The 9,679-nt window shown below is 41.9% G+C and overlaps 1 protein-coding gene across 1 annotated transcript in view; it reads right to left on the bottom strand.

Moving 5' to 3' along the window:
• Positions 1 to 9,673, bottom strand: part of RBM24 (RNA binding motif protein 24) — a 13,297-nt gene extending 3,624 nt beyond the window's left edge. The window contains exons 1-4 of the mRNA XM_010848830.1: positions 9,200 to 9,673; positions 8,429 to 8,552; positions 6,942 to 6,996; positions 4 to 142 (exon numbers count right to left, since the gene is read on the bottom strand). Coding sequence (XP_010847132.1) covers positions 4 to 142; positions 6,942 to 6,996; positions 8,429 to 8,546 — 312 coding nt within the window. The 5' untranslated portion in view covers positions 8,547 to 8,552; positions 9,200 to 9,673. The remainder of the gene's footprint in view (positions 1 to 3; positions 143 to 6,941; positions 6,997 to 8,428; positions 8,553 to 9,199) is intronic.
• Between the last annotated feature and the right edge of the window lie 6 nt (positions 9,674 to 9,679).

The raw sequence follows: 9,679 nt of genomic DNA, 5'->3' as shown, positions 1-9,679 counted from the left end.
GGCCGCCGAGTACTGTGCGTACGCGGCTCCCGTGTAGTCGATGTAAGGTGCGGTGGAGGCGGCCGCGGCGGTGGGCTGGACGTGGGGGATGACCACTCCAGGCTGCACAAAAGCCTGCGGATAGACATAGTGTGCAGGTATCCTATTGAGAAATGGGAAAAAGAAGAAAAAAAGTCAGGCAGGAGTGGCCTCCTGGGTTGAGCCTGGCTTCTTCCGAGATCAGACAAACTCCAATTTAGTGGTTATTATGAGCATAGGGTTGCCACAATATCGACTTGCCATTCATCGGCGAAAGGAGTCTGGCCGGAGCCAAGATCATGGAGTGCCCCAGAAGGAATTCAACAAGGAAAATAGGATACCCTCCCTGCTGGAACTTTTTATTCAGGATCATTTTGGAACCAAGAAATAACCATGGAACCAAAGTTTTAGGAAAAAAAAAAAATTCACGGTTCAGGAGGGCCTCGCACAGAGGAGGTTATTTCCTAAGTGCTGAATTACGACTTCAGAACATTTTGTGATGACTTTGTACAACAAAAGCGGTTCAGCCAATGGAAAGTTTCTTAAGTGTGAACAGAGGACTCCAAAGGGAATCCGTGATTGTTCAGTTCTGTAAGGGTGATGGCCGGTTTCTCAAAACGACAATCAATTTCCACAAAATCTGTGTTTATTATCATGGCAACCCTACTGGAAATTGCTATGCAGACTCAGCACACATTAATCTCTCTGCAACCTCAGTCACCCTTATTAAAGATAATAATAAAAAAAGAAGCAGGCGACAAAATAAAAAAAAAAAGGAATTTAAAAGTTCACAAGTGTGGTAAACACAGCAGAATCACACTTTTTCAAACGAACTGTAGTGCAGCTCACTATCACAAGAGGCTGTTGTGGGAAGCTACAGAGATGCTATTAACATTCATGGCAGTGATTCCCAAAAAGAATGTGCAGCACGCTTTTGGTCTTTCTTTCTTTCTTTTTCTCCATAAAATTCATAAAGACACAAGGGTCAGTCAAACCTGTTTGACTATCAGGCAACTGTAGGTCAGCCAGCTTGTTTATCTCTATGACAGACAGAAGGGGTTTTGGGGGAAATGATGAGGTTGAAGGAAAAGGTAGGGACAGGGAAACACAAACTAAATATTTCTCAATATCAACTTAATAGGGTTACAATAGTAAGACTAACTTTTTTTTGCATCTAATAACTCTTGTTTCACCTTCAAACTCAACAGAAACAGATTTATTAGCATATCTGTTTTAAATCTTCCCTACTGGTAGATATTTTATACAAAATCAATTCTATTTTGGTGTATTATCCTATAAAAAGTTAACGTGAAACAAAATTAAGTACCTTTTAAAATTACACATTCAGAGGTCACATACAAAACACACTCCAGTGGCCTTACTTAAAAGTTAATGTTGTTAAAAAAAATTCACAAGAGGTATTTTTGAAACCCATGCATCTCAATTCTCACTCTTGCCATTCATAATGGCTCAGTTAAAACGCTACCATGAATACCTGATTTATTTTCATCTTTCTTTAGAATAATCTCCATCAAAACCCCTGTATTTCCAAAAATACGACACCATAATGCCATCTGCTTGTTGCCAAAAGCAACATATAAGAAGTACAGCACGAGTGAAAATTTTTGAATTTTAAAGAACCCAAAACAGAAAACTGCATATTAGGATGTTTAAAACATAAACTTTGCTTTGCCTTTTCAGAGTTTTACTGAAAGCACTCATTAAGGAACATCCATGGAAAAGATGTATTTATCACAGAGGGTAATGAACTTTGACCCCAATGATAAAAATACACTCGATTTTACTAGACTTGGAGATCTTTCCCAGTGCCAGAAGAAACGACGTCATCAAGTGTTTCTGAGGACACTTAAAGATGTTCTTAATTGCTTGTCAGAAACCAGATGCATGGTCATGCACACACTCAGAACTTCTCTGCAGGTCAGGTGACTGACTGGCTCACAGCGACAGGTGTGGCTTTATGAAACACTGTCCCTGGAGGCTGCTGTGTCCACGATGTGCAGACACGGATAAGAGAGCCTCACTCACGCCAGTTTACATGTGGTGATGGACAGCAGGGGCTGCAGCCGGGCTATTTTTGATCCTGTCATGCGACAAGGGTTTCCAGCGGGTAAAATGTCTTTATAAGGCCAAAGTAAAACATCTATCAGCTGCAAAGGCCAGCCAGTATGAATCTCACTGATACTGGAACATTAACCCATGTGCTCCCAAAGTTCCAGAGACAACAGGAGGGTTGCTAGGCTTCTATCTCTGAATAAAGGTGGTAACTAAAAATAAGTTTAGCCTACAAAAAGGTAGGATCAGTGTGTGTGTGTGTGTGTGTGTGTGTGTGTGTGTGTAGAATGTTTTAACTGGTAAGATAGACAGGGTTTCTTACAGGACTCTTGTCTGCATTTGATTTTACATTAATAGCTTTCATTTGATGCTGCCAACCAATGAGTATAAAGTTCCCAGGAATATCAGAAACCTACACAAAGTCTGGCAAGGGTTAGGAAGCCATCTGGAAGGCAAATGAAACCATGGAGTTTTTTTTTTTTTTTTTAAGGCTTTAGGGAAGGGAGAATCCAGAAGACCATGGAGAGACTGAAATATCTCAATTCAGGAAGGGAAGCAGAATCCGACCAAAGCGAGAGGTGGGGCTTCTCAAGCAGTTCCTGTTTGTATTAATAGTCTGCGGAACCCATTAAGGCAGTTTGGAAATCTCCTTCCCACTAGAGATCTACCAACATCCTTTCCCTCAATGAATCATAGAATGTACATGTCTAGTAGCAATAAGGGGTTTCCCTGGTGGCTCAGATGGTAAACAATCTGCTGCAGTGCAGGAGACCTGGGTTTGATCCCTGGGTTGGGAAGATCCACTGGAGTAGGGCATGGCAACCCACTCCAGTATTCTTGCTGGAGAATCCCTGTGGACAGAGGAGCCTGGCGAGCTCCATGGCGTCGAAAAGAGTTGGACACAACTGAGCGACTCAGCACAGCACAGTAGTAATAAAAGCGAAGAGCGAAGCTAACATCTTGGACAATTTTCACAGAAAATTTACTATGTTTTCCTTTTCTTCCTGTCTCTTCATGTCCCTCTGGTGTCTCTCTGTGACTTTGGACATCCTAAAGGGTTTCTTCTTCCAGCCTATCGCATACACTGCTGACCCAGTCTGCACCTCATACGTCTGTTTAAAGTAACCTAGGTCCCTAACATCCTACCAAGCTAACTGCAAACTTCTTAATTAAACTTTGGCATGACAGGCCTTTTATACTCTGGCTCCAAAATACTCCTTCCAGTATTTCTTCCCACCTTTCCTTGAATCCAGGTCAGCTGGGCTCCTCAAGGTTTCATGGACACATCACAGATACCCAGAGCTTCACCTTGGCTCATGACATCCCTTGGCCAGGGACGCCAGCCCTCATTCCATCTCTACCTGTTGCAATCCCAATCCTACTCACCCTAGCTGTATCACTCACCATGTCTAAAGCCTTCAAGAATTTGCTTCACCTTTTTAGCCTCACATATTTCTGATAAGTGAAATGAACCTAATAGTTCCAACCCTGAACTGCTGTGCATTAAATAAAATTATCAGTGTGAAGAGCCTACAATGAAAAATATACTCACTGCAAGAGTTCCCTAGCCTCCATCATGTTTTAAAATCTATTTCAGATTCTACCTCTTTCATGAAGACTTCCTAGATCCCACCGACGTGACGTTGCTCTGCCTTATCTGAAACCATATGGACAGCCCTTCTGCATGCTTCTCAGTTTTCTTACTAGATTATAAGAGAGAGCACAGTTGTGTCTTTGGGGCTACAGACTGACACAGAGGAAAGAGTATGGCTTTGGAAGTCATGCAAACCGTGATTCTGAACCTAGAATCAGACTCTAGCACTTAGTAGCCATTGTGGGAAGTTAATTAACCTCTCTGCATCTCAGTTTTTCACCTATGGAAAGGACATTAACAGTGTCTTTATCAGATAATTACTGTGATAATTAAATTACATAATTTATGTAAATCCTTTATCAGTACCAGGCAAGTAGCAGATGTTTGGTTAACTGTCCCTCCTGCCCCACTTAGTGGACAGTATAATACTTATTATGCATTAACGCAACTAGAATAAAACTTAGCACTTAAAGGAGGACTGAGTAAATATTTAAGTGTATTTCAACTTGGTCTAAACTAGCCTGGAATTTTCTACTCACAGATCCATAATCTCTCCTCTCCAAGATTTCAGTATGAAAATGATTCTTTCAAATATAAAATATTTATAAGATGTAGTTTGGCAAATTCACCAATTTCTATACATCTGCCCACTGTGTTACATCGGAAATTCCTTCAGGCCAAGATTTTTTCTTTAAAAGCCTAGAGTAATGTAGGGGCCATTTAAAGACCATATAAAAAATAGTTCTAGAATTTCAAACAATTCACTATTAAAAATTCTCAAACTTCTTTCCAGGCCTAAAAATAAGAACATGTGGCATTCAAATAGAATTGAGGATGACCAGGTGTGATTTGTTAGGTACAGACTCTGGGAATTAGAGCAGTGTTAAGAACCCCTAAAAAAAAAAGAGAAGCCTTGCTTGGTCTATCTGGAATGCTATCTATTTCTAATAAGAACCTCAAGTTCAATTTATCCAAACAGTAATAATCACCATCCTTTATAAAGACAGCTGCTATTAGAAGGGATGAACAGCTAAAGGTTACTATCCAAATACACTTGATTTAAAACTTCCACATGACACACTGTTTGTTCTTATTTCCCTTATACTACTTTCTTTCTCATGGACCCATAAGGACTATCACAGCCAGTTCAGATTTCTATGTCTGCCTCTCAAGACCCTCCATAGAAGTCTCATTTCTCCACGTACTGAGTCTTTCCTCCTCTTTGCTGATGTTCCCCTATCCTATACCCTTTAGACAGGTCCCTTTTTTCCTTTCACCTGTCCAGACATACCACTGGTCCAAGTCTTGTTCCAGTCCCCACAAAGCTTTGTCCAACTCCTCCGACTCATCTATTTTCTTGCTATTCAGAATTCCTCTTGTACTTCAAATAATACCAAGTAATTTAGCAATGAATAGTTCCTGATGGGTTTGTGTTAGTTTCATTTCCCAAACCAAAATGCAGTCTCCTTATTTTGTACCATCCACTAGCATCGAGAAAAATACACACATGCTAATACCGGTTGATCAATTTAGCTGTATAGCAGCTGTCTCGGGATTAGTAACGTGAGACCATGGTTAAGTTCACCGTCACTTCTTAAGATGTCTGTTCTCCCCAGTTCTACCTTGAACATGGTCTAGACCAATGAGAAGTGGTATCCACAGAAGTAGTTGGACCCATCAACTACTATTTGTTGTCGATATCCAGAATGATTTAGATGGGGCATCATTATGGATACACGAAGGCCCTTTCTAATCTTATTGGACAAAAAATTCTTCTATGGTTTAAAAAAAAAGTAAGAGTTGGTAGTAAGAGTGAGAATCTTGATATGGTTAAGAGAAGGTTATAAAGAAGGTATTCATGGAAAATATAACTTGAATCTTCCAAGTCAAATTATTATTGCTTCTTTGGATCTACTCCTGGTAGATATCTATCTTTGCAGATAGAATCTAACCTTTCAGGTTACACATGTAGATGTTCAGGTGCTAAGATGCAGAAGAAAGTATTAATATTGTTGAGGATGAAACACTTCTAAACAGTTAGAATATTCAAAAGGAGAGCGTAAATTTCTGGCATTAGTTACAGCCAAGTGGATCAGGTAGAAAATAGCCAAAACAGACCCTAGGTGTTCAGAATAAATTGAGGTGCTTGGGGATTTTCCCCCCCATATAGTGTCTGAATGGAAGGGAAGTTGGGGAGCTTGGACAGGGAAGGATCGTAATCACAGAACCCAGAGAACACAAATATAAGCCAGCTGTTCACCCGAGTCAGATCTGAAAGGCGAAGGTTAGTGCTACTCTGCTCAAAAAAACTGGCCAGTGTTAATGAAATCTGATGAGAGTTGTTGAACCTTTAAATTAGAAGGCCTAAAAGTAGATACACACTGCCAAAGAAAGAACCCCATCCCCAGAAAAACGCCCCAGTAATACAGAAACTTAGGACATGCAAGCAATGAATCTGTGTTCTTACAGAGGGAAATCACACCATTTAGCACTCACTACAAAAATATGGTTAAGTGGAAGTTACAGGCTACAGCTGAAAAGCAAGGAAATAAAAAAAGGCCCTTTGCTTCCCATGGCAAAGTCAAAAGTCAACACCCGTCAACACCACCACCAAAACCAAAAACACAAAGAGCCCCTTCCCCGAGGAAAAGAAAACACTTTCACTACAGCTCTTTTCAATTAAGTAAAAAAAGCACACAGTTTAGCTATCAACACCACTTCATGACTGTAATAAAATAAAGCACACGGAGGTCTATTGACTATGGTGAAAAAATAAAACAACACCAACATCCATGCATCGTTAATCACCATCTGAGCTTGTGTGTCTGAGTCTACTGGTTACAGAGTTTAATTCCAAACAGAACTATTCCACCTCTTATCATGGTATCCTTCTGATCAGTTAGCTTAACAGTATACGAGCCCTGTCAGGTTAGAAAGAGATAAATAAAATTGAGTCAAGTTGAACAGCAGTAATGGTGTTGGGACACAATCGTCTGTACACAAGTCATACCTGGTATTTTTGTTTTGTTTTGTTAATCATAAGCTCAAAATGGGTCTGGTTGGGAGGCTGCATACTTGGTCAGATAACTTGACTCATCTAAAAATATTTACATTATCAGCATTCAAAATACACAAACATATATAAATATGTAAACCGGGAACAGTCTATAACATAATGGTCTGGTCTGGATATAATGAAAATGAAGGTTAACAAATGATAGTCATATTGAAACTTAGGCCTGATTCATTGACTTACCCAAAAGGTCTTTGTATAAGGGCTGGATGAAGCTGTTGAACACCAAAGGCAAAACCTAACAATAAAACATACCACATTCTCTATTTGTGCATGTTAGGCATTTATTACTTCTACAAATAAAATGCAATCACACCTTTCACTTAGTAAAGGTAATCACTCTTTTAATACTTTAGAGAAAATATTATAAATAGGTTTTTAAAATTCACTTTACTAATGTTATTGTTAATTTAAATAAAATTTTCAATAGTCTTCAAGTGGAAACTAGAAATGATCCCCAAAGTTCAGTTGACAGACATAGAGTAAGACCTTAGAAAACCAGACATAAAGTTCTTGTGGAATGAAACCAAGAACAACAGGACTTGATAATGAAGTTACACGTGGCAAATCTTCCAACAATTCTGAATCATGATCTATAAAAAAGCCTTTTTAATTTGGAACATTCTCGAATGTTTTGGACAATGCTTTGGAAGATTATGGCTTTTACAGGTTATAGTATTAAACATTTACCAAACAAACTCTTTTCTGGACAGCAAAACAACACACACTGTATTAGACAGATAAATGTTTTTTAATGCTCATGAATATTTGCACATGCACACCCTTTCTTGACAATCTACTTTCCCAGCAAATCTGTTTGGATGGAAATGTCTACCTCTTTCCAAAATTTCAGATGGACAGACTTAAGAATGAAGAGTATACGATTTAAATTTGCATGCCCAAGAAAAAGATTACGTTTGTTCAGTAGTCGATTCACAATTACTTGTGCGAATGCAAAAGACAGTGTGGTAAGTAATCCAAAAGATCATGTTTTCACACAGACGAAATTCTCTCCCTTTTGGTGACTAACAGCTGTATGACTTTAGAGTAAACCATTTCTCATCTCTGCATCAGTTTCTTCATCTGTAACGTAAGGGTCCTGAAGTGCATGGAATCTCTTTATTTTCTGTCATTACAAATATGCTGTGATTTTATTTTGAACATTTACCATCTAGGCACCACCACTGCCCCTTTGTTTCTTTTGTGTCAGTGTTCTGGTTGAACTGCCCACTCTGAGCACAGGGCAACTGGTGGCAAAAGAAGAAACACCACCAAGCAGAGACGTATAACCAGCTGGAGTTGACAGATCTGGCCCATATCATCCACACGGGAATGGGCAACAAGTGGCCAAGAAGAGGAAAATGGAGACTTAACTATGTATACAGAAAACAGAGGAGTCAAGCCCCAGTCTGGGTGTGTACAAATGGAACCCAACCCCAAGATCTATTTTTTGCCCACAGGTACATTTCAAGTCAAGAAAGGAGTCTTTTCAACTCTCATCTATCTTTCATGTCTTGGTAGAATAACCAGCCACAGATCAACTTTACTCAACACATCTTCAGATGCTCAGGGAACTAGGGTCTTCTCAATCAGGGATTCACCCTATTCAGAAGTGGGGGTCTCTATGGGGGGGAGGGGGAGGTGGAGGTGGGTCCAGGGATCTTTCTCACCTGGTTGCATGATCCTTGGTTTTGCTCCCAAGTATGCCAGGTTCACGTTGGCCTTCCTGCCATCAATGATGGGGTTGGGATCCTTGCAGGCTCTTTCAGCAGCAGCCCGGTCAGCCATGGTGACCTTAGCAACATACACACAGACATACACACAGAGCTCTAAGTCAACCCCTGAAGAAAGCAAGAGTCGCACTGGAGAAGTTATTCTTATTGGTAAAACTGCGCTGGTTCTTTAACTTTTTCTTTTTTTCTGGCAGTGGGGGGTTTGGGGGGGAGAGGAAACTAGAATAATCCTTGACCCTCCTTCCAAAACACACAAAAATAAGAATACAGAGAGGCGGAAAAAAAGAACCACCGCCTCCCCCACCTCTAAAGTTCTAAGGGTGCTGGTAGGGCCTAGCAGAGACTCGGAAGCCAGAATTCCGTCTCAGAACTCCTCCAGATTCCCCCTCCCCCGACCATTCCCGTGTCCCTACCCGGCCCGGAGAGCCAAGGTTTGCTTTCAAGAAAGACTAGCCTCGCGCCCGCCCGGCGTTCCCAACCCCGCAAATACTCCTCAACCACAATAGCTATTGTCCTGCGAGGGAGCTCCCTGCTCCTCGGCAGCTGAATTTGCATGCTGAAATCTCCGGGAAGCTTAACTATGCTCTCTTTCAGTTCGGCAAAAAGGCAGAGCCTCATCTTTTAAAAGAAGTCATCTTTGCAATTACGAAAAAAAAGGGGGGAGGTAGTGGTGGTGAGGGGGGTGGCCTAAGAAGAAGAGTCCCAGACCTCCTGGAGTGTTCCTTCCTGGCCCCAGCCGGAACGCCAGGAAGACACTCATTTTTACAAAGCAAACAGCGCGCTTAACCACCAGCCTCCAACCCTGGAGTGTAATTATTCCCAGGGGCTGCGGCCCCTCCCTCTCAGATCTCCGCACCCCCCAAATCCCGCAGACATCACAGTTCTCTCCCTCCCCTCCACCCCTGCTCCGCCTGTCCCCCGATCCCGCCACCGCGCTCTCGGTACCCCCGGAACCCTTCGAGGCAGGCGCCGGCCCTCCGTCCCCAGCGCCACGGCGCGCAAACTTTCAGTTCAGCCGCGGGAGCGAAGGGGCAGCACAGCTCCAGTTCGCTGGGGTCCTCGCACGGGCGCGCCGAGCCCCTCACTCCAAACTCCAACCCCTCCGGCCCAGCGCCACTCTGTTCTCTCCCCGCCCCCGCGGTCCTCAGTTTCCCCGCCAGGCTCTCGGTTGCCCCCTCCATACACGCT

This window comes from Bison bison, unplaced genomic scaffold, assembly GCF_000754665.1.
Source record: "Bison bison bison isolate TAMUID 2011002044 unplaced genomic scaffold, Bison_UMD1.0 scf7180017864274, whole genome shotgun sequence".
NCBI classification, from domain to species: domain Eukaryota; kingdom Metazoa; phylum Chordata; class Mammalia; order Artiodactyla; family Bovidae; genus Bison; species Bison bison.
Note: the sequence above shows the minus strand (reverse complement) of the source record. Positions and strands in the feature narration are given on the sequence as shown.